The sequence below is a fragment of the Gobius niger genome (genome assembly GCF_951799975.1).
Source record: "Gobius niger genome assembly, chromosome: 20".
NCBI lineage: Eukaryota > Metazoa > Chordata > Actinopteri > Gobiiformes > Gobiidae > Gobius > Gobius niger.
Genome location: NC_136871.1, coordinates 9273521 through 9299470, shown reverse-complemented (window position 1 = coordinate 9299470; position 25950 = coordinate 9273521). Strand labels below are relative to the sequence as shown.

At 41.1% G+C, this 25950-nt stretch overlaps 1 protein-coding gene across 1 annotated transcript; it reads left to right on the top strand.

Moving 5' to 3' along the window:
* The first annotated feature begins 1373 nt into the window (after positions 1–1373).
* shmt2 (serine hydroxymethyltransferase 2 (mitochondrial)) lies at positions 1374–21009 on the top strand. Its single transcript, XM_079579300.1, has 12 exons — positions 1374–1513; positions 7431–7616; positions 11715–11794; positions 14207–14407; positions 14504–14585; positions 15523–15645; positions 18601–18740; positions 18813–18975; positions 19258–19357; positions 19684–19839; positions 20411–20518; positions 20652–21009. The coding sequence occupies exons 1-12, from the start codon at positions 1481–1483 to the stop codon at positions 20777–20779; spliced, it is 1500 nt and encodes a 499-aa protein (XP_079435426.1). The 5' UTR covers positions 1374–1480; the 3' UTR covers positions 20780–21009.
* Positions 21010–25950: the final 4941 nt, after the last annotated feature.

Genomic DNA, 25950 nt, shown 5'->3' with positions numbered 1-25950 from the left:
GTCTAAATTGACAGGTTTGTCTGATGTGAGACAAGCCATTTCACCAATCAATTTCAACAATGAAAACAACTGTGATGAAATCAGAGTTTTCCATTAAATGATTTGCGGTTTGGCCCCAAAATGCAATGAAAAATAGTCACAATGGCAAAGCAAAAATTTTAGGAAAATGCCCGAGAATTACAATGCAACCAGCCTTAAACTCCGTGGATGACGTCATCTCAGCACCATCTCTGCCAGTGCACCTCCAGTCTGTTACTTCTGCATTATTAGTAGCATTGGAAAAATCCGACACTTTCAGACCTGAAACATGTCTCCTCTGCCTACGTGTTTAGTCCCTGAAAGTGCAGCTCTTTTTTCTTCTTCGAGACGACTCTAATGGTGCTCAGGATTACATTACAAAACACACAGTCGATGCTAACGGAATCTCCATCTTCCTCTGGCTCAATTATGCTGTTGATCAATGACATTCACACTTAGGTCCATGTGTCTTACAGGAGTGCAGAGACGTATGGGTCCAGCGCTCCACATTACACAAGTCATCTCTTTGGGAAGGGATTTTGATGCTATTCTTTTGTATTTTATTTTATTTTATTCTTTAGTATATTCCTCAAATGGAGAAGAAAAGGCTATGTTGCAAGAGAAACAGATGTGCAGGTAGGTGTCCCTTGCCATAAAATACCTTAACAAAATGTATTTCAAAGACTGAATAAAAAGTCTAATTACATCAATAAGAGCAGTGAGTTTGTATATTCATAAGAGTAAAACCGTGTTTCCAAACTCTTCCCATATACAGTCGATTGCCGCATTATGAAGAAAATATAAGCTGACGTGATAAAAGATTCATTACAGATATATGTTTGATGACGATAATAATAATAACGCATCGTTTTTATATAGCACTTTCCTGGACACTCAAAGACGCTTTACATTGCACTATTCGTTCACTCCATACTGGCAAGCTACTATTGTAGCCACAGCTGCCCTGGGTTAGACTGACGGAGGAGCGGCAACCAGTCTGCGCCATCGGCCCCTCCAACCACCACCACTCACTCACTCACTATATTCATTAGGCTTCCTGGTGTTCCCAAACAGTCTCCTTTCCAAGTCCTGCCAGGCCCTTCCCTGCTTAGCTTCCCAGGTCTGACGGGATTGGGCAGAGCAAAAGCGGTATGGCCACAAATGAGGCTTATTTTATTTTATTTTATTTTATTTATTATTTATTGCTTATTTTATGCCATAGTAGTCTTCAGTATTCTTTGTAAACTTTACATAATACCAATTGAATTAATACTAGTTACTGTTAACCAATGATATGAACAAATCACTTTGGATAAGCTGAACTACAAGTCCCATGATGCCTTGCAGCAGAGAGGCGTAGCTTGACGTAACCAACAGCTTGAAACAGGCTGACGCAGTCGTGTCAGACAGTGTGCCTCTGTGGTGGCTGTGCAGCATCTGACCTGGCCTGACATCTGAAAACATGCTGACCCTCACGCTCAGACAAATCGCCCGGGTAAGTACAGAGTGGGAGAAGTGTAGACCATTTTAATATAAAGGTTTATTTGTGTTGCGTAGCGGAGAGATCTTTCGTAAGTGGTTTAGCTAGCTAAAGCCAGTCAGTTAGTGCTCATAAACACTGTGGACATTCTCATAAAGGCAATCTGATTTGACAGTGAAGCTGATGATAAAACATATGCTATAACAGAGCTCAATTGTCTCTTGCTCCCTCTTTTTGGTTGTGAAAAGCCTGTTGTTAGCCTGTATGCTAAGCTGTTAGCCTCAGCATGCCACATAGCTGCAGCTGTGTCCACGCAATGATGCAACAGCCTCAGCTCAGTTTCATCATGAGGGCAAAACCCGGGTCACAGACGATCTGATCCAACTTTTACACTTATTCTTATGTAGTTCATATTTGTAGCAACAGCGTTTACTCTAATTTATAAAAAATGTCAAGTGTTATACTAGCTATCTATCCCTTATCTGCTACTGTATATTATCCGTATGTATTATCAGCAGCACTGATAAAATTCACTTCAGGCTACTCTCATTGGACAACAAAAATATTTGCAACCCGCCCCGCTTAACGACCAAAGTGCAAAGTGTTCAGCCAGTATTTTGAACTGTACCAAGCAATTATTAACTTTGATTAAAAGCCTGATATTAGAATGAGATAAGGTTATTAGGGTACATGTTCTATAATACAGATAGTCAGGCAGGAGATCATACCGATAGTACTTATTGCTAGGTTTTATATTTGTGTAATTGATCCAGAAATGTTTGACTTGTAGTCTTTAAAGATGCATTGTATACCTTATTCAGTGACCCATCGACGGCATGGGTGGTCAGTGTTGGGGAGAATACTTTGAAATTGTTTTAATTTACTGAATACTTGTCTTAAAATGTACACTTTGTCCAATCAGAGTACTGATGTTACTTTGGACACAGTATTCTTTTCTTTTTCTTTCTTTCTTTCTTTCTTTCTTTCTTTCTTTCTTTCTTTCTTTCTTTCTTTCTTTCTTTCTTTCTTTCTTTCTTTCTTTCTTTTTAATACTATCTTAATACTTAGAATACTTTCACATTGATTTGCATAATATTCATGCATACACGTACATTATTTATTTAACTTATTTGCCACTAATTCCGAATGCATGAAAGCACTTTGCAAATGCCCACAGCCCCAAATAACATAGAGCTATGAATACTTAAAAATAAAATTATTATTAATTAACTCCAATGTTTCGCTTTGATATTAGGAAAGTACTGGTGTGTGTATTCAATACCCTCAAATGAGAGTCGCTTTACCAGAAAACAGTTACTCAAAATGAGTATTCTAAATACATGTATTCAGTTACTCCCCAACACTGTGGGTGGTCAGCATAGCCTTTACTTTCCACCACAGTGACTTCATGATGCTCCAGGATCAGTTGTTTTTAGGGTTTCTGTTTTTATTTTTTTCATGTTTTTTCGCTACTGACGGACCCTCACAACATAAAACCTACAAAACAGTTGATCCTTGAGAGTTGTAGAGTCTCTTACTTTCTTACTTTTACTCTTACTTTCCATCAGTCTCCGTGATGGAAAGTAAAGGTGCCATGCTGACCACTTAGCCATTGGGCCAAAATAAAGGCTCAGCTCATCTCGTGTTACAAGCCAGTGCAAAAAGATGAGCTTTAAGAGAGTTTTGAAGCCCTCGACTGAAGTAGCCTCATGTTCAGAGGGAGGGAGTTCCACAGTTTAGGGCCTGTTTCTGCAAAAGCTTTATCTCCTAAATTTAAAGGTAAATCACGCACACATATCAAGAGTTGTTGTTTTTTTTACATAAAATGTTGCATAATGCACCTTTCAGCTCAGTGTTTCTCAACTGTTTTCAACCCCTTTCAATGAATCTCAACTCAAGCCTTTCCCAGAAATCAGTTCTTTCAATATATCGACTGAAAAAGTATTGAAACACGTCCTGGAATCCTGATATTGTTACTGGGTTGTTTTATTGCGATTTCATCTTTTTAGGCTTGTGCATAGATAATTTCTAATTTGAACAAACGTTTGTGTGGGAAATACAGTATTTTACATTTAGAACAAATTCCATTGTGTTTTGGGTCACAGCTTATCATTCTGGTGATGGTGGAGTCAGACCAGTGGAGATCCGCTGTTCTAGCTGACTGGACCACCTGTATTTCGTACCTTGGACACTTGAGAGAACGCGGGAGTATAAATGTTTTACTCGAATTGCTGCACCTGCGCATGAATAGGAAGATACTGTATGTATTATAGTTATCGTTACAAAATATTTATCTTTTATCCCAACTTAATTAACACCTCGTTCACTGTGTCTGTGACACTTCTAAAGGTGCGAGTTTTCACAGGACGACAGTTCATGCACCGTGAGTTTCATTCTCATTCTCTGGAGATGTGATACAAGGTTCTTTATCAACGTAATTTTCAAGTTCATAAAAAGTTGGTCAGCTTATGCTATCAGGCCATGTTTGCAACTTTTATTTATAGCCCAATTTTGAGAAACTTTATGATGTGACCCATTTTTACAAGACCCTAGTGGCCTGTAGTCAGTCCTAGTTTTGCAAGTCAAGCCTGGACTCGATGAGTTACACACTGTGTGTTTGAAGTTGGTCTCATGTCTGCACGCTTTTCCTATTGGAGCTGATTGGTTTTCAGTGCATTTTAATTGACTACACACTGACTCACAAGACATTTATTTCTTTAGTGAAGACGTGATGTGTTCACTCTGTGTCAGAAAACTTGCATCTGCTTGAAAGCTTGGACTTTTTTTTTTAACTGTTATAACCCTTCTTTGTGTAAGTCTGAAGGTTTGTTTACCAGCTTGACTAGCTTTCAACTACTTTCTGTTGCCTTTAAGAAGCTGCATTCTTAAATTCCAGAAAGCGAGAAAAGTTTGAATTGTCTAAATCTCAAAATTCCTCTCCTCTGTCTCTCATGCTTTGCTCTTAAGTTGATACACGCACTCAGTATTTGTAATCCTTTTTTTGTGACTTTCCGCAATCTTCATGTTTCTTAGCACAGTGTAAATTTTAGTCCGACTCACTGCCAAACTGTAAGGAACAGTGTATCTTTAGTGGAGACTGAAGCCGCTGTGTCGGACCGACGGGTGTCACTGCCTTGTTGACACCTATCAGCGCTGCCTGCCTCTCACGTATATCCACTGGTTTTAGTCTTTCTCTTTTCAGATTGTTGTTTGTTAAGGCCAGTGATGGACAGCAGTCATCTGTAAAATTGACTCACCTCGGGAGCTGTGGAAGAAATGGAGCTCGGATTAATGGAATGATTTTCTTTGTTCTCTTCTCGCCGTCTTCCGCTATTGTTCTTTTGTGTGGCGATGTTTGACAGGAGAGGCGCGCTGCCAACAATTACTTTCTCATTGTCGCAGACGCGGTACATCTGTGAGGCTGCCATTAACAGGAGCCCGGGCCCAGGCGGATGTGACTCTGCCCGCCCCCTTTTTCACCGCTACCTTTTCATAACAATTCACCTTCAAAAGACAGTGTAATCTGCCAACTAAAAATAGTCCACCTGAGACAGATTTGATGCTACTTTCTTGGCTCCGCTTTCGTTAGATCCGTTTCTTGTGATTGTTAATTAATCTCTGTAAAGGTGGAGGCAAGTGAGCCAAGGAGCACCACCGAGACTCGTGTGGTCTTTATTTAAGCGCAGAGCTCGCCTTTTGGCACGCAGCTGGGTGATATTGATGTCAAGGCAGAAATAAAAAAAAAAAGTGTTGTGAACTGTTGTTGTTCCAGGGAACTGAAAGTGCTGATGAAGGTGTAGCGGTGCAGGACGATGAGGAGACACACGCTGTCTGTTTTAGTGAAGGTGGCAGAGCAGCCGCTGTTGTTCCTCCCCAGTGTTGTCCCAGCTGAAATGTAGACAGCCAAGGACAGTTCCCGTCAAGACTTAATGACCCGTGTGATTTCTCAGTGAGAGGAGTGTCCTCAGAGGCAGCCTGGCCTGTCTCCCCGGGCCCTCATCTCCTGCACAGTCCCCCAGAGGGGCCCCGCCTCTGCAGCCTCTGCCAACAGTGACTGAAGGCCAGGACACACTGTTACAATCAGGCCGTTAATGTGCCACTCAGCTCTGCCGGTGTCACCACTTTCCCCCTGTGTGCCCCTAGGCCACAGATCAGGAGGGCCACAGTGATGGGCCGATAAACTGTGGAGGCAGCTGAGGGGAGTTTGGTGGAGTTGAGCAAATATTTACTTTAGGGACGTTTAAAGGGTCTGTCTGCAATAGGAGGAACGATTGCGTTTTCCGACATCACACTAAAAATAAACCTATTATTAAATATATGTCCAACTTTGCATGGGAGTGATGAAGGAACATGTTTGTTGTCCTATACAGATCTGAGGACGTCACGGCTTTGGTTTCAGCCTTTTGTTAAAGGGATGTTTCAGGATTTTTGACACAGGGCCTCATTTCCTAGTTTTTCATAGTGTTGTTGAGTTGTGGAGATAATTTGTTGTTGTAATTCAGGCAGTTCTTATATTTGAAGAGTTATGTGGCGCTAGGCTAGTGCTAGGCTAGCCTCTATTAAAAACAGTCTGACCCGCTCCACAGAGCACCTGAGGCAAATCACTTATAACACCAGACTAACCATATAAATGTCTGTGTCGATAGAGTCATTTGAACCATTTTGTATTTAAATAACTTATATCTGAGCAGCATCTGCTTCGTGGTTGTATAAGCTACGCAGCGGCGGAGCGATCTACTGGGAAATAGTCCCTCAAAATGCGATTATTCATGTGATGCAAGGTCAGTTATATTCCAAAAACTATTCTTTCGACACAGACATTTATATGGTTAGTCTGGAGTTATAAGTGATTTGCCTCAGGTGCACTGTGGAGTCACACTGTTTTTAATGCAGGCTACCTGATACCATAGACAGCCTAGCCTAGCACTAGCTTAGCACCACGTAACTCTTCAAACATAAGAACTGCATGAAATACAAAAAAATATCTCCAGAAATCAGCAACACTCTGGATAACTAGGAAATGAGGCCCTATGTCAAACATCCTGAAATATCCCTTTTAAGTTTTTATTAATATTGCTGTTGTAAATAATAATTCTGCTCATGAAACTTGTGTCATAACAAGAGCAAGTACGAATCCCTGTAGCAGAGAGTAGTGGACTCTGCTCCGTTACGATGAGGCGTTGCAGCGGCAGAAGTTGGCAGCCCGAGTCCAGATTAGATAAGCAGGAAGTGCTGAATGTGTTCTCTTTGTGCCTGGGTCGGTACACTGAGGCTGTAAAAGTCGCTCCCTCCGTTTGCACAAGTGCTGATAGAAGCATAATTGAACAACTGTGCTGATTATTGATACCATGCAAACATGCCAGTTTCTAATTAGAGCCGACTTCATATTAGGAGGCATGAAAAGTTGATGAGAGGACGGGGCTTAAATACTTTACTTGGGACAAAAATTGTTGCTGAGCCAAATATTCCATTACGGAGTCTTGATTAAATTTCAGAGTTCTGACTTGAGGCATTGTGCGATTTCTAGTTAAACCCACACTGCATAACTCCCCCCCAATACATGAGTAAAGTTCACGCTTCTATTTCATTATGAGTGTTTTTATTTTTATCCCATTAATGCAGAAAGAAAGGAAAAAGCAATTTTGGAGCTCCGTACATGTTGACGTACATTAGGGTCCGTTCCAAAAGCTTTTTTTTGATAAATCATTGCAGGCATATATGTCTGGCTAAATATTGTCCATGTTTGAGCTTTGAGACGGTGTACTCTGACATGGCAACATGACCTGGAAACTTCTGCAGCGGCTAAAATGATCTTCAGTCTAAATATAACTGCTTTCTAATGTTGCTTTAGTTGGTTTGCTGCACTACTAAGATATCAGTCATAGAATTAGATGCGTCTTTATAAACCTTCCTGTGATGTGTCTGTCACCAGCCCCTGTGCCAGCGAGCCCCGGTGCGCCTGTGTGCTCGTGGACAGCATGCAGCCATCCGAACTGTGGAGGAGGAGCGCCCGTGGACGGGACAGGACAGCCTGGCTGAGGACGACCCCGAGATGTGGGACCTGCTGCAGAAGGAGAAGGACAGGCAGTGTCGCGGCCTGGAGCTCATCGCATCAGAGGTGAATGTGGAGTCCTGCTTTTCAAGCCCTTTCAAGACATGCACTTCTTTTATCAGTTTGAATCCAGCAAAACATTTCAACTAAAGTAATGTAGATGTTTGCAGCACATTTAGTCTATTTACGATTGTTTGTGAAAATATTGCTTCATTAACGTTAACGAGAAAGTCTCCAAAAATATTGAGATATTAATGTGTCAATATCACCCACCTCTACTGTAGAGTATTCTGAAAAATGACACATGGCTGGTATTTTGTTAAAACACTGCATGTCACTAACAACATTGCAGTCTTTGATAAACACAGAAATAGGACAAACATGGACTTTCTTCCTCAAACAGCCTTGACGTAACAGTAAGTCTGACCTTGGGCTCCTCCGTTATTCAATCGCAGACCTGCTGGGCTGAGCTGCGACAGGAACAAAATGTATTATTTCAGTTGCGGTTTTATTTTAAGACTGGACAGGATTGTTTCTCTTCAGGACCAGTGCAGTGTTTGCAGCAGCAGTGCTGTAGTGGGATAAACCTACTGTACAAAGCCTGTCGGCTCTGCTGAAATACAGCGCAGAATAGATCGTCAATCCACCTCAGAACCGTTTGTAGGTTTGTGGTAGGGCTAATCGAATTAATTCATTTAAATCATGCTTTTAAAAACAGACGTATTTAGCAGCGTTGTAGACACTCTGTAGGGACTGTTTTAGAAAATGACACAAGCGAAACCCGGCCAGCGACTGTCTTGCGAGCTCTGCTGCTTTACAAAGACCGTGCGTCGTGTTTTCGCTGTGCACGATGGAGTTTTCTCCGCTAAAACAAAGTTTGCCCCGGTCTCTCCCCTTCTCTCGCGCTGAGCCGCTCTGAGCTGCCTGCATTTAGCTCCGCCCCTTTCCCCTTGAGTCTCCATGGAGACGGTTGTCAATCACAGCTGAGCTCGAGGGTGATAAAACTAAAGGCTTATTACGAAGTTTTACCTTTGAGAGCAGACAAGGAATATTTAAATCATCCATCCATTTTCTTCCACTTTATCCAGGGCCGGGTCGCGGGGGCAGCAGTCTCAGCAGAGATGCCCAGACTTCCCGATCCACGCACACATATTTAAATCAGAAATAACATTTTTAATGGGCCTTATTGTAGGTTATATTATGAATCTTAATATTAATGAGCTGAACTCTGAGCAGTTTTCTTAATGTGTAAGATCAGTAGACCTTTTTAAGTTTATTTCCAATAAAATCAATTAAAATCGTCCAAACTGAGTAAAAAAAATAGAGATTTTATTTTTTGGCCATATCGCCCAGCCCTACTTTGTGTCACGTAACATGCTATACCTAACTTGTTAATCTATAATGAAGTAAATCTTAATGCCTTTGTTGAATGTCACACAGTAGTAGTAACACCTTGTATGTAAAGGAAGGTTAGGGTTTGTAAAATATATCCTAAACATCACCTTTCTGTAACTTTGCTTTTGATTCAATGCCAAATGTTCAATCAAAAAGCCCACAGATCCCCGTGCTTTGGAGTGTTAGATCTTATAGCGTAAAATAGTTGGCTCTTTTAAATATGTAACAGCGTAAGGTAACTCGGCTTGTGCCATTTGTTATAATCATGTTGAATCTTTTTGGTTTGCGCCCTCGAAAAATCCTAAAGTTCTGCTGCGATGGGGGCATAGTGTCCTGCTTGTCTCGGAGTTACCTCACTCTGCCACTTCTTGCACAATGCAGGTAGGTTTTGGCTGCTGTAAACCGGTATTTTAATGGCTGTGCTGCTGCTGACGTCACACAGCCCTGGTTTCAGAGCTGGTTTTGACTGGAACAATATTTGTTTGCAGTTTGAGTAAGGGAAACTGTTTATTATGAGTCTGCAGTTTTTAGGGTTTGCAGGGCAGTAGAGGAAATGGAAAGGAATGAGCAGAGGAAATAATAATAAAATAGAATTAAAGTGAGGGCTGTGCAATTAAGAGACATTAATGTGCAGGGAAAATCTTAAACTTGATGTGAGTTTAAAGAATAGTTTCAGAGAAGGGTAAGAGTAGCATGTGGGTCCCATGAGGAAAGCCAATAGGTCTTCGTCAGATAAACCATGCTCCGTTTGAGGATAATCTTCATGATAGACAGTGCTTGACAGATGTGCAGGGCAGGAGGCTGTTTCTGCCACTGATCTTCCTAACCTCGTAGGTGTAAAATTAGCATAACCTCAGTCAACAACAGACTCTGGGAAACCAGGGGAATTCAAAGTGTTTTCTCCCTGACTATGACAAGTGTGGCAGGTCGATTTTTAGTTTATATTCAAAGCAAAATGCAGAGTCAAATTCTGTTTTGTTGTTTTTCTGGCATTTTGTCTTTGCACAATAGGAAATATATGGTAAATGGTAAAGTTGTGTTGTTTATATTCACTCACACAGAGCTTTAAGGTGAACTTCAATCAAAACAAGGCTCGAACGGTTAAGTGGCCTCAGTTGGTCAAAGGCTGCGATTTTGGTTTATTTTAGCAATATGAAAATCCTATAGTCGTCCTCATGGAGACTTTTCCTTATAGAAAACATCCATATCTTGTGCACTGAAAAAATAAATAGAATTTTCTTGAAATAGGCAAAAATGCCCTTGATTTGAATCACTCATTTAAAAAAATCTGTCCATGGGGCGAGTTTTTGCAACTCCCACAATAATATAATTTCATGTAGATTATTATCTTTTTTCCTTAATTTAAGTGTAAACAAAAACCTTTTATTCATGGACAGATTTCTTTAAATTAATTACTCAAATTAGTGGAAAATATACTTTATTTTGAAAGGATTTTACTCATTTCTACATTACCTTTTGGAGTGTAGTTGAGAAGTACTGTCATTAGGAGTGTGACAATATATCGATTTTCCGATGTATCGCAATATTTTGTGGGACGATACGATACTTTTTATTCCGACATCGATACTTTTGATGTCATGCGTATTAATGAGGCAGCAGTGCTCCATTGTTTTCAGTCAATAGAGGCCAATAATGAACAAGAAGTCAGTCAGACCAGCAGAGGGCAGCACTACAGTTTTTTTTTTTTTCTTTTATCACTTTATGATTTCATTTTAGAGTTTTTCAATATAAATATAAACAATATACCATGACATAAAACAAACAAACAAACAAAAAAACAAAAGAATAAAATTAAATAAAAAGAACAGCAATAAAATATAGCAAGGAGGAGAGAGTTTAGTTTGTCTTATATTGTTTGTCTCGAAGAATATACATGATATAAATAATATAAAGTTTTAAGCACTTGGACCAAACACTGTCACGCAGATAAATTACTTTTAATGATTATGATTATAAACAAGATTAATTTGGAGTTACTTCATTCCTTTTAAAATAGGACTGCGGTTTCTTGTTTATTTAAATGTAAATGAAGTCACTGACGCAGAAAAAGGGGCACATGAAAAGAAATGTTGAATAATGTAGCATGTTAAAAGTGCATGTTTTTAAAAGATAGATCGTGATGTATCGTAGGTTATTTTTGTGCACTATATCGATTGTCGGCTTATCGGCGCATCGTGAGATTATCGTTATCGTAAGCCATGTATCGTATTTTGAGGTACCCGGAGGTTCCCGCCGCTGACTGACGTGCAGAGCGGATACTGTTGATAAATCTGTCTCTTTCAAATGTCAGCGTAAATTGTCCCCGAATCGTAGGGATGTTTGTCTTCTGCCTTTGACCCATCCTTCAATGCTTCTTCCAATCCCCCGTTTTGTTTTGTTTTTGCTCGGTTTGCAAAGGACTGCCTAATTGGAGGTCTTCGCCTTTCGTTTAAGTGTTGCATTGATCGGGGGAAACCGTAGCGTCTGGAACAAGCCTATAGACGGATACAGGAAGAACATACAAACCACTCGGAAAGATGATTTACGTTTCTTTTTCTGATCAGCTCTACACTTAAAGCTGCTACAAGACATTGGGGAGTGTTAAGTCTATGCAAGTCCAGAAGCTCAATGCTGTAATGATTGTCTATAGCTGCAGGGCGATTCTCACTATCACTTAACAGTCTTTAATTTACTGTCCCTGTCCCCCCTGCTCGTCTGCCACATTGATCTAAGAGTATGTGTCTGTGTGTGTGTTCTCTCTCCATACAGAACTTCTGCAGTCGCGCCGCTTTGGAGGCTCAGGGCTCCTGTCTGAACAACAAATATTCGGAGGGTTACCCGGGGAGAAGGTGAGCAGACACGCCCCGGGCTTATCAAACAGCGGCGCTAGTCCCCGCTGCCACACATTCAGATGTATTCCACGTCCTTTTAATGGTACATTCAAATCACATAGCCATTATGCGGGCCTGAGCTTTGCCAAAGACACGCCCTGAGGGGATGCATTCACAGCTACCAGCACGGCATCATCTTTTACATGTTTTGTTGCGCCCCTTAGATCATTTTCATTTATCAACAGCTACCAGAGGGTTACACGGACTGCTAATTTGATACAAGACTAGTATCGGGAATCTGCCTCCCACACTATGGGGATTATATTTGTATTCTACTTCATGGTGTGCCTTTGTCATTTATTGAAACAAAGGAATTAAGAGTGGAAATCAACGCATGCCCCTAAAGCCGCGCATTGGTATAAGGATCTCTTGCTCTTTCTTGACCTGGAAAAGATTAAATAAGATTTAAGAGGCGAACCTTCCCAATTTGATGCCACATGGGGCGCCATGATTAACTGAACGAAAGCTTTAAAGGAACAGGCCACCGTTTTTACGTACTGAGATATGTTCTTACCTGAGCTTAGACGAGTTGATGCGTACCTGTCTGGTCTTTGTGCGTGCGCTCAGTCATGCACAACGACCAAAGATGTTGTTAGCATTTGGCACACTCAACAGTGCACCTGAGGCAAATCACTTATAACACCAGACTAATGATAAAAATGTCTGTGCCGATAGAATATTTTTAACCATTTTGCATTAAATATATATATATATTTGCATTTGCGCAGCATCAGCTTTGTGGTTGTATAAGCTACGGAGCGGCGGAGTGATCTGCTAGAAAATAGTCCCTTGAAATGCGATCATTCATGTGATGCAAGGTCAGTTATATTCCAAAAAATATTCTATCGACACAGACATTTATATGGTTGGTCTGGAGTTATAAGTGATTTGCCTCAGGTGCACTGTGGAGCGGGTCAGACTGTTTTTAATGCAGGCTAGCTGATACCATAGAAATGCACTAGCCTTGCACTAGCCTAGCGCCACGAAACTCTTCAAATATAAGAAATATAAAATATAAAAAAAAATATCTCCAGAAATCAGCAACACTCTGGATAACTAGGAAATGAGGCCCTATGTCAAAATGAAATATCCCTTTAAGGACAAATTGTAGGTTTGTCACTGGACTGTGTCAATACAAGACTTGAATAACAATACATCAGCACCACAGTAAGACTAAAAGTAACTCAAAGAGAAAATTCTTACATTTATAAATCCAGTGCTTTTTTGTCGATCTCAGTCCGATGAGGACTTTAACCATGTATTGCTATGATCACATAATATTGCGATACAATGCTGTTATTCAGTATGGATTTTTTTTTTTTTAATATATCGTGCAGTCCTTGTTGTAAGTGCCATTGTAAAGTCTATTCTTTATGCCAGACTGATTTTGGGTTCCATTTGTGATGGAGGACTATTGGTTAACAGTGGAGATGGGTTGTCATAATGCTTTATATGTGACTGCAGGGGTGTTGGGGAGGTTCGAGATTTCTTATTTATTAATTTTCTTCTGGATTTTAAATTTTCATCTTTTTTTATGTGTTTTTTTTTCTTTCTGTTTTCTGTTTTTTTTTTTATATGGATATTTGTTTAAAGGGAAGGGGAAAAAATAAATAAATCAAAAGACCTTTGTTTAGTTGTAACTTATTATTCTGACTTGTCAATAAACAAAATATATTAAAAAAAAAAAAAAAGAAAGAAAGAAAAAGAAACAAAGGAATTACAACCACCTGCTCTTTTAAAATTTTGTAAGTGGTATCTTTAAAGCAGTACTAAGTAACTCTTCCCCCTAGAGGCCATAAGCGCAACTGCAGGTGTCGCAGCAAGTTACGATTTTTTAACTTATTAATTGTCTTGGAGGGTAAATACTACGCTGACAGGAAAGTCGAAGGGAGAGAGGGTTACTGTGCATCCAATTATACAATGGAAATATTTTTTTTCACTCAAACTTGACTGTAAATACTGTTTAAAGTGACGTTAGCTTTGCCCATTAGCATGTTAGCTTCTTCTTCGTGATTCCATTAGTGTGTATTGGTGGCTCCGGTCCGGTGGCAGTCAAGTTGCAAACATGGTTTTCTGGCCAGAGACACCAGGGGGAGATGAAAGACTCTCCAATCATCCCATAAACACTTTTATTACCCCCACAGGGACTACGAAAAGTATTTATTAAGGTAAACACGTTACTTGGTACTGCTTTAAGCTCATCAGGTCATGCCAGTCAAATAAGCTTATTGAAATGCTCTATGTAATTAAAAACCGGTTTCAACTAGAATATGGAAATCTGAACATGTCTTAACTGCTGTCTTATCATGTAATTTCCCCCATTACTTTTTAAAGAATTGACATCGTGTCCTTCTCCTTCCCTCTCTGCAGGTATTATGGTGGGGCTGAGATGGTCGACCAGATCGAGCTGCTTTGTCAGAGACGCGCCTTGGACGCTTTTAACCTGGACCCTGCTAAGTGGGGTGTCAATGTGCAGCCGTACTCCGGCTCCCCGGCCAACTTCGCTGCCTACACGGCTATTCTCAACCCGCACGACCGCATCATGGGCCTGGACCTGCCCGACGGAGGACAGTCAGTGCTCACTTCTTATTTTCACAAACATTTTCACAAACAGCCCTGCATTTCTGACTGTTTGACCCCAGATTAATTTCGTTTTTGTTTTCACAGTCTCACCCACGGTTACATGTCTGATGTAAAGCGGATTTCTGCAACCTCAATTTATTTTGAGTCTATGCCCTACAAATTGAATGTGAGTAACTACTTGGGTAACACTGAAGCCTATTTCCCCTCAGTAATGAAAAACAAAATTAAAAAGCTTTGATTTCAGCACTCTTAAGTACAAGTTTTTGTAATAAGTGAGATGTATTTTATTTGAGGACTGATCACTATTCTTCTATCTCATTATTCTGTAAAGTTAAAGTAGCTAATCAAATACAAGAGCTGCACTCATGTGACATTCATCTGATGTGCGGAGATGAGCAGTGAGCAGTACATCAGCGCGCAGTATTTATCGCTGCAGTCATCTCGGCGCTCTAGTGTTGGTAGTGGCTGATGGATGACCATGAGAGTGGGGACGTCCAGGCCTGCTGATGTATGGTCAGGCAGGACCCCTCTGTGAGAGGGATAATGGGAAATCGACAGGCTGGCCAGCACCACTGGCTCTGTCCTGGCAACGAGCGGCGTGATGGAGTGAGGGGGCAGCTATAGATGTGTCCCAGAGATGGGAGATTATCAGCTTGTCTAAATAAAGCTCCCTTCGTCTTTCCTTCTTTTTTTGTGACTCCACTGTTCCCTCTATCTCTGCCTGTTTTCTTCTGTTGTTTCTTTGTGGGTTTTTTTTTTCTTTTTGGAAGAGTCTGGCTGATACACTGGTTATTTCTTGGCTCTATTTGACTCCAACTGAGCAAATCTATAATATTGTGTATTAACAAGAAGTTTGAAAGCCTCTATATAGTTTAGTCACATAACAGCAGAGGAGGAATTAGGATAAGTAGGCATTACTGCAACTGGCGCATCATCTCCCTTATACGCTGCTGCAAGGGAAAATAATAAACGTCCTCCATCTCAGGTGCCAAAGTGCTGTATGATGAGCTCTTTGCTCTGAGTTCTTTTGGTGTTGAAGTTCAAATGTGTTTTTTCTTTGTATGTTTGATCCAAACCCTGACTGAGCCCTCTCATCTCTGCAGTCTTCTACAGGACTCATAGACTACGAGCAGATGGAGATGACGGCCAAGCTGTTCCGGCCCAGACTCATCATCGCTGGCACCAGCGCCTATGCCCGCCTCATCGACTACGGTCGCATCAAGAAGGTGCAAGCAACGATCGGCACTCACTGTGTCTAACTTTAAAGACCAATGCTTTCCTGAACAGGTTTGAGCAAAGTTCAGTCTGTGTGACCCAAATCTGTGAGGACATGAGACTGCCCGAAATGAAAACAAACAGCATAAGCATTTAAGGGATATTTCAGGATTTTTGACATGGGGCCTCATTTCCTAGTTATCCAGAGTGTTGTTGATTTCTGGAGTCATGCAGTCCTTATATTTGAAGAGTTTAGTGGCGCTAGGCTAGTGTATTTCTATGGTATCAGCTAGCCTGCATTAAAAACAGTCTGACCCACTCCACAGTGCACGTTTCTTTACCCATGCAGTCCTTATATTTGAAGAGTTTAGTGGCGCTAGGCTAGTGCCTGTCTATGGTAACTAGTAGCCTGTATTAAAAACGGTCTGACCCAAGCACAGTGCACCTGAGGCAAATCACTTATCAATCAATCAATCAAAGTTTACTTATATAGCACCTTACAACAACACAAGGAAGACCAAAGTGCTTCACAGACAGATAAAACAATATTAAAAAATCAATCAATCAAATAAGTGCGATCTAAGTCTTAAAAGCTAGTTTGAAGAGATGTGTCTTCAAGCTAGACTTAAAGACGGACAGCTCTGTGAGAACACGCAGACTGAGGGGCAGGCTGTTCCACAGTTTTGGCGCTACAACCCTGAAAGAACGATCCCCCCACTGTTTGTACCGGGACCTGGGCACGTCCAGAACCATTTGATCGGCAGACCGGAGAGTTCTGCTGGGGCGATGTACGGTCACCAACTCAGTCAGATATAACGGAGCGAGACCGTGGAGAGCTTTAAAAACAAACATTAAAATTTTGAAATCGATCCGAAAACGGACCGGGAGCCAGTGCAGGGAGGAGAGGACGGGAGTGATGTGGCTGTGTCTGGATGAACCGGTGAGAAGACGGGCTGCTGCATTCTGCACTAACACCAGACTACCAATATAAATGTCTGTGTTGACTGAATAATGTTTTAAACATAGCTATTTTGCATTTAAAATTACTTATATTTAAGCAGCATCAGCTTCCTGGTTGTGAGCTACGCAGCGGAGGAGCGATCTGCTAGGTTACCGGATCTACAGTAGTTTGTTTACCTGCGGCCGGCATTACTACATGTGGAATTCACTAAGGAGCTTTTTACAAATCAGATATGTCAACGTTTGGAGGACGACCCCATGATTTTGAAGAGGTTTTTAATGCAGGCTACTAGTTACTATAGACATCCACTAGCCTAGCACCACTAAACTCTTCAAATGTAAGGACTGCATGAACTAAAAATACATATACATCACCAGAAATTAACACTCTGGATAACTAGGAAATGAGGCCCTATGAAAATATGTCTTAAAGTTTACTTTGAAGAGACGAGCCTTGTTTTAGAATTATTAAGTCCTGTAGGTAAACATGATCATGTAAAAGCTCGTCTCACCCAGACACCGGTGGTTAATCACAATCGATTTGTCGTACCAGCTTGATTTCTAATTCAAATCGTTATTTTTGCTAAGCCCTAACTCATAAGTCAAAAGCTTTACCGACAATCATTTTAATATACAGTATATTCTCTAATTCAGCTGCATCTGTGGACAATACTTTTCCATTTTGCCGGTTAAAACACAGACCACTCTGGACTCTGGTCTCTCATGAACCCCCTCTTGTGCTCCAGCCTTTTTTTTATTTTTAAACATTTCAAACACAATAGCCATTTTTTTCCCCTCTCTGACCCGTGCCCACACCAGCGCAGATGCTCTCTCGCTCTTGTTTCTCCTCAGCCCTCCTCATCCCGGCCCTGAGCGCACACACACTGCAACACTTGTGCTGCTCTGACAGTGCTTCATCCCCTCTGCGCCCCCCCCACCCCCCCCCACCCCACCCCACCGGCACATTCTCCTCATTGTCTCTATGGCTGCCTCCCTTTGTTGCAGAAGCCCCACTTTAGCCACTAGCGTCAGATGGACCGTCCCGCCATTACGGAGCTGTGTTTTTATTAAGCACCATAACTGCTTTGTCACTAGGCTTGAAGTAGGGCCATATTTTGCGCCCTGGCAGCTCTCGGCGGAACAGTTTTATAGTGAAAATCTGCCGCCCGGGCTCCTCTCCAGCCCCGCAGCATTGTGTTACCTAGATTGGACCGGTCGGAAATTCACTTTTTGGCTTTTAAAGACTGCCGCACGTGACCTGTGTGGTGTGTGCGCTTCCTTCCCTGCAGTAACCCTGGCGCTTAATCCAAGGCACATGGGCTGATCCAGTTTAGATAGGAGCGCGGAGCAGATTGTCATGATAATGCATATTAATTGGAGCAGTAAAAAGATTGTTTACTTCTCTGATCATTCGCCAGAGACTCATTTGCATGTTAGCGAGCTATTTATTGTTTGTGCCTTTTTCAATAAGTGCTGGCAAGAGACCGAGAGGATTTATTGAATTATGCTGTAATATTTTGAGTGTCTGAAGATTGCGAGCAGCATAATTACATCGGCCGGGTTTGAAACGTGTGCCTTTTGGAAGGAAAGGTACCGCTTACATGCTTATATTGAGTTATCAAATAATAAGTGCAGGGAAATCTAAAGTTATTTGTACAAACAAATCGTTTTTTACATGTTCTCTGGCGGTTTTCCAGCTCACATGGATTCACTTTAGGATCGGCGCGACAAAATATGCAAATCACTTGTAGTTTGTAGCATTTTGGGGCGAATATTACATGCAAATGGTCCAGTTCGTGAAAAGGCTTTAAAAGCATTAATCATTTGCTTATTTCTCCGCTGTGTGAAGTGTAATGTTGTGATATGAAATGCGTGCTTTAGAAATGATCCCCAAAGTGGTTTTAGCGCAGAGTCTGAGCCAAACGACAGATTATGCTTGGAGTAAAAGTGCAGACGTTTGTTCTAAAGAAAGCCGCTCCTGAACTCACCACATGTGCCTCTCCCAGCTGTGCACAGACATTAAGGCCTACATGCTGGCGGATATGGCTCATATCAGTGGACTAGTAGCAGCACAGGCCATCCCCTCTCCTTTCGACCACGCCGACCTCGTCACCTCAACTACCCACAAGTCTCTGCGTGGAGCAAGGTAAGTGTCAAAAGAGGAAGCGTTGATCAGGAGAACTTTTCACGGATAACATCAAGGGACATGTCTTTACAGGGCGGGACTTATTTTCTATCGAAAGGGTGTTCGCTCCGTGGACAAGAAAGGAAAGGAGACGCTGTATGATCTGGAAGACCGGGTGAACTTTGCGGTCTTTCCCTCTCTTCAGGGCGGACCTCATAATCATGCCATTGCTGGCGTCGCTGTGGCGCTCAAACAGGTCAGACACAGATTCTTTGGGAGTAATTCTAATCTATTCTATTCCATTAAAACATTCATGAATGGTGTAAATTATAGAATACTTGCACACCTGGATAAGAGATTTTACTCACAAGATAATATTTTCTTTTTCTTATATGCAGAACAGCTCTTTTAATTTGATAAAAGCAGCACAAAAAGTTCTAAAATGGCTTTGTGCAATTTTGAATGATCTATTTTACTCACCAATAGTAGAACCTGGACCATCAGCGTCTATCCTTCACACATGTGGTGTTGTTCCCAGGCCCAGGCTCCCATGTTCAAAGAGTACATCGCTCAGGTCCTGAAGAACTCCAAGGCCATGGCGGCCGCGCTGCTCAGTAAAGGCTACACTCTGGTCTCAGGTAATATGTCCTCTTTATGTTCTTAAACAATACGTCAGTGTAGCAACAAACAGGACATTTAATGAAGGCTAATAGGCTAAAGTCACTGCCCTGGCACTGACCATGATGAAAATAAAACTAGGGAGGTCCTTTACCAAGCGTTTGAGTCATTTGTGCATTCTCTCATATCAGATTTGGAGACGCAATACTGAGGTGCAACATGCCCACAAAATAGCACATTTTATTTTCAACTTGCACTCGCTATTACTGTCTTGATAAATGCCCTCCTATTAAAGGTATGGAGTATACAGTTTTTAAAAAAATGTTATTAAATACTGTTGTTTCAGGCGGCACTGAAAACCACCTGGTGCTGGTGGACCTGAGGCCTAAGGGCATCGATGGGGCTCGGGCCGAGAGGGTTCTAGAGCTGGCGTCCATCACTGCCAATAAAAACACCTGCCCCGGGGACAAGAGCGCACTGACGCCCGGCGGCCTGCGCCTCGGTGAGACCTCACACTGAGCCTGAGAGGCGTAATTAAAGATGGAATCAGGAGTGAAGTCACAGACATGTGTTTACTGTATAAACACCTAATAAACCCATTTTATTAGGTTTGTGTTAAATTAGAGATGTGTCAGATAGACTTTTCACCTCAAACTGTTTTTTTTTAATCTACTCACTGTCAACTGTAGTCGGGTTTACATTGAGTCAGCGAACAATTAGGCCATAAGCAGAGATTATGATTTATTAAGCATGTTTGGATTTTTAATTATCTTTCAGGAAGTCCAAGAATCACACAGCTCATTGTCTGAAGGCTTTAGATTAAATATGCAGCATGTGCTCGGCACTACTGGCACACGTTTGCTTTACTCTTTTAAATCACACATTTAAAAAAAAAATGCTTTCTAATGAATAATATGAGATGATTATAGCAAAGTTCATGTTCATCTCTTCTCTAATCTCGATACAAACAATTATCCAAAAGGGTTAGAAAACACAACAGCCCAGACTGACATAAAACCTTTATAACACGACACCAGAGATTCCCGATTGTGAAGACCAACATGTTTTTGCAGGTGCTCCAGCTCTGACCTCCAGACAGTTCAAAGAAGCCGACTTTGTCCAAGTTGTGGAGTTCATGGATGAAGGCTTTAAAATTGCTTTGGATGTCAAGAAAAAGACAGGTGATTCCACACTGCATGGACGGATTACATTTGCACCTTGTACAATTTATTTTATCAAAACAATGGGGTTATTTAGTTTTAGTCTGAGAATCAGTGATGATCAAATCTTAACTGAAGTCATTGTTTTCTGCAGCCAAACTACAGGACTTTAAGAATTTCCTGCTTGAAGACGTTGAGACTGTGAGCCGCATTGCTGAGCTGCGACGGCGCGTGGAGGCGTTCGCCCGACCCTTCCCTATGCCAGGTTTTCATGATCACTAATCCAACAGCACTAAGTGAAGTGGCCACAGCCTGGTGCCAAACAAGAACAAAGGTTTGCTCTGGAGGACAAAGTGAGAGCCGCTGTTCAACCTGAGAAACAACACAAACTCTCACATCATGCTGTTTCTGATGAGGCTGGTACAGAGCTGAAGAACTTTTCTATCTTGTTTTTTTCAATCTCATCTTTGGCTTCACATTTCCTTTTCACCAACATGAAGCACAGTCCATTCATTCAGTTTGCGTCAACCATTTAAGCCAGCGGTTCATAAACTGCTCATTTAACTGTGACTTGGTTAAAGTACAACAGAAAGCTCATGCTGAAAATGTCTTAATGAAATGAAGCAGCTAAACTAATGTCTCTTAACTAGATTACATTCACCAATAGTTTGGCTCCTTATTTCTTTATGTAACAAGTTATTTCTGAATGAATGAATATTACAGTAATTTTTTTATGGATTCAGCAGTTTTGTCTCAAACGATCACATTTACAGAATGAAACCATTGCTTTTGTATTATACTATTGAAACACATCAGGCGTGGACATGCTCACTTTTTCTAAAAAAGTATTTTTGATTACATTTCCAAACCTTGTCTTCGAGTCTTAAAGACAAAGCTTCAGTGCGTGACTGTGCATTGTCTGTTTCCAACATATCACTGTTTGAATGGTTGATGTTTAATGTAGTTTAAATGTTTACAAAGAAAGTATGGATTAGAACATCGACAATGGCTACGACTCCATTTGCCTGGTCGTTTTGAGTCTTGTGTATTTTTGAGATCAATTCGACTGTAGCAGTCGCCATCATGCTGTGTCAGCAAATACGTCTCATTGTTGTCACAGACTTTGTGTTTTCACGAAGCGCCACATGTGAAATGAACCAAAACACAATTGTTCACATCACTTTGCCACGATGAACCAATGGAGTCATACAACAGTGTTAGTCTATTGTCTGTATGTTTTGAATTGAATTGTAAATTGAATTTACTTAAATAGAGTTTTAATGAAAATAACACTTCTAATAAAAGGCAACTATAAAATTGACTGTGGTCCTAATTTTGCATTTAGATTTTAGATATAAAAAAATACTACAGGAACTCGATGTCAGGGTTGAATGTAGCGTCCACGGTCTTTAGTTTTAAGTGTGTATATATAACGAGGAGTTGAAATCTTGCCATTCTCATCCCTCTGCTGTGGCTCAAACAGGTCGAGGCCCTTGTTCAAAGACGATTCTGAACTCCTGATATAATTAAATGTAAACATAGGCATAACTTTACCTTTTTTAATGCGTGCCATTTATCTGCTCTTTGCTCTTACACACGACGCCAGTCAAGAAATGATCTATCACATTACTTTAATAGATAACAATGAAAGACTTTAATTAGAGATACAGTGGCGCGCGGATGAGTTATTTGAATACAAAGACGGGATGAAGCTACGCTGAGGAGCTGTAATTACGCCTTAATGATCATGTGTTTGTCCTCGTGTGTATAATAATCTTCATTCACTTTTAATGCGGCACCTGAGGCAGCGTAGAACAAATGTCTCTCCTCCCCGTGTCACGGCAGACGGATTCACACTTTAATGTTTCGTAATATCATTTTTCTTTGTAATTATATTCTGAATAAATATGTTACTTTTTCACAATGTTGGAGGAGGAGCAGGACTCAAATGGTTGACCTAAGTACAGATGCAGGAGTGAAGAATCTACTTGAGTAAAAGCTACTTAAAGGCCCTGCACCTGATATTCTACCTGGGGATGGAATAAAAGAGTTGTTTCCCTTAAATTGTAAAAGTAGACATTTGTGAAAAGACACAGTGCATATAAATATATATAAATTTAGGAATGACTTTGGACACGACTAACAAATAATTACAAATCATGAAAGCCAACAAAGTAATAATCAGGATTTTTGAAGTACCAAAAATGTTTAGTCTTAACTTTGTCTTAAGCTTTTATAGGGCACTCATTAAAATACTGCTAAATAAATAATTAAGAGTGTTATTGGGGGACCGATCATGTTTAGTTCTGCTTTAACATTTTTCAACAGGCAAGGGGGCCCCAGGCAGCTACGCCTCTGCGCAGGACACTTAAAATAAAATAATGCATGTTTTTTAAAAGCTCTCACGCGTGTATCTTGAGTCGACAAAATCAGTTTCCGCACCTGCTGAAGACAGGCGTGAAAGACCAAAGCCAAATCAGCACTTTGTTTGTCATTGTACCAAAGGGCAACATATTTAGCAACTTATACAGGTACATGCTGTAGGTCACATATTCCCTATACGCACTGTGATGCTGGTATGTGTTTTAGGCTTTATTCTACATCGTTGAAGGTTCAGGGATGGCCACAAAACAGCTGCCTCTGAAAAATTACACCATGCCTCTCCGTTACCTTCCCAATCTCAGCTATTTTTCGCTGATTCACTGATTCCCAAACAACCTCGACTTATGAATGAGACCTGCACTTGGAGGTTCTTGGAGGAGCAGCCGGATGAAAGGCCCGTATCTCAGCTCGATCGGTGCTGAGCCCAGAGGCATCTCACCTCAAAGTCGCCTCCTGTTTGTTACTTATTCATCCTTCGTCACTTCTCACTTCTAAACTCAACCATTTCAGACTAATCCCGGTCTAAAAATATCGCTGCCTCTCTCTCTGAACCAGCCTTAGCTGCAAGCAAGACTTTGGATGGGATGTCAGCAATCTGTTTGTTTGTCGTATGTATAGGAACGTTATTCGCTCAGTAGCAAATAGCGGAAAAGTGATAAATTGAAACGCTGTTAAAAATTAATCATTTTCTCTTTGGTAACAGGAATAAATCAGAAAGAATTGTACAATCCAGCCACCTTCTACATCATCTCAGCGCTTTCAATGCACAGCTATCGAGATTAGTTTAATGTCTCAAATTGAGCATAATAATTGTTTTGTCTAATTAAGATTTATTTGGGCATTTGACTCAGATTATTTCACTACATTTAGTCTTTATTTCATGTCATTTTACCAGCCAATGGGGTAAGAAAATTGCACTTGTCCCATTGGCAGTGTTACTTTTTTTATTTCAAGCCAGATGACCTCAGAACCAGTGCGAAATGTCCTCAAACAAGCAAAGTAAACTTGTCTAAATAAGTGGAAAATCTCAATTCAAGTCAATCAGACATGGCAATCCGGGATTATTTAATATGGCCCCTGATTTGAAGGACACACAAATTCCTGAGTATATATTTTAAAAAAAACTAGATTGCTCATTCCAGCCACTGGGGGGAACTTAAATTTAAAAAGGGGAAATAATTCCACATGTGTCCATCAGAGGGCACTGATATAAAAAGAGATCAGGATATAAACAACACGTATAGCCAAGTGGTAAATGCCCCTTGTAGGATGCTCCAGGATCAATAGTTTTTTAGGTTTTCACTGCTGATTGAACCGTATCCATGGTTACAGACGTCATAGAAGGGAGCGTGGCAAGGGGGAAAATATAATCTTTTGGGAAACACAATTTTTCACTCTTTTTAGCCATTTTCTGGTGGAATATGAACTTATATTTCACACACAAATAAAGTCAAGTGTAAATCAGGCCCATATGGATATTTTCTCACAGCAGATTGTTCTGTAGAAGTGAATAAATGGCGCTCATAGATACAGACGGCATCTCTGGAATCGCCCATATATGGTCATTTTTGAAAACAGTTAAGGGGGAAAACAATTTGGAAAACAATTACATTTTCTCTAATTATTCAAAAACGACTGTAACAAACGCTGAAATATGAATATAGATTCTACTAAATAAAGATACAAAGACATGGGGAGGAGCAAAGTGGTTCAACAGCCCATAAATACATGATTAACGGAGAATGCTAACTTGATGCTACATGTTAGCATCGGGCTAATGCTAACGGTTAGCTAGCGCTTGCTACAACTGCCGTTTTTTCACCTCTACTGAACAATCTGCTGTGACAAAATATCCATATGGACCCGATTTACACTTGACGTTATTTATGTGATAAGTTCATATTCCACCAGAAAATGGCTAAAAAGAGTGGGAAATTGTGTTTCTCTAAAGATTCTATTTTCCCCCTCGGCGAAGCCACGCCCCCTTCTATGACGAGAAGCCGTCTGTATCTATAGTTCGGTCCCGCGAAACCTTCGACTAGCAGAGGTTTAAATTGTGCCACAACACCTTTATTTATGCTTAAAACCTTCATGCCAGCTCTGTCTCACAATAAAATGTTAGTCGTTTGGTTAGAAATGTGTAGAATTATGACATTTCAAATAAAAAGGACAATCTGATGATGTGTACCAATTCAGCAAGAAGTCCGAGGGCCACCAAATATTGGTCTGAGGGCCGCATTTGGCCCCCGGGCCGCACTTTGGACAACCCTGGTCTAAGTAGTTTTTGAATAAATAGAGAAAGCTTAGATTTTTCTCTGCAAAAAAAATTCTCCCTTAACTGTTTTAAAAAATGACCATATATGGGCGATTTCAGAGATGCCGTCTGTATCTATTCCAAAAGCCTACCAGGAATCCCCCCAAAAAATGGATCCTGAAGCTACATAGGAGACACCAGGATGGAAAGCGAAGGCACTGGGTCACTGAAAGGTCAAATATGCACTAATATAAACTTTTTTTTTCCCCCATAAAAAGTTGCATAGTGCAGCTTTAAGCACCTCAAAATAAGAAAAACGCGTTCTTCCCAAAGTGGTCATTTGTGTTTGGTGTCATGCTGTCCCCAACCAGAGGCCTTGGAGTTTCTATCCCCAGACGGACACACATAGGCGATGCAATTAGGATGAGCAGTGGTCTCTGATATTAGCCCTGGTCTGTGTGTGTATGTTATATGTGTGTATGACAGGGCGTGACCTTGTCCTGATGCCGCCGCGCTGCTCCGGTGCGGCTGATTACCTGTCACCGATCGGACCCACTGGGCAGGTCAGCTCTGTGCAGGGAGCTTAGTGCGCCCCTTTAAATGGACGCGCTCACAGATTGTCTATTAAGGAGTGTATTAGAGGCACCCAGGGGCCCGACATCCAGACAGTGGGGGCCATTATGAGGGCTTTATGTTGTTGTTGTCTCCGTTTGGGGAAATGATGCCGGCAGAGGGTTCAGTGGAGGAGAGCGTCGTTTCTGTCGCTTTTTATTCCACAAGATACGAGCGAAAACTGTCTCGTGGATTTGACGCATCG

Coding starts and splice junctions, on each gene's coding strand:
- shmt2 (XM_079579300.1), top strand. CDS start 1,481: ATGCTGACCCTCACGCTCAGACAAATCGCCCGG. Junction 7,617..11,714: donor TGGAGCTCATCGCATCAGAG/GTGAATGTGGAG, acceptor CTCTCCATACAG/AACTTCTGCAGTCGCGCCGC. Junction 20,519..20,651: donor GGATGTCAAGAAAAAGACAG/GTGATTCCACAC, acceptor TGTTTTCTGCAG/CCAAACTACAGGACTTTAAG.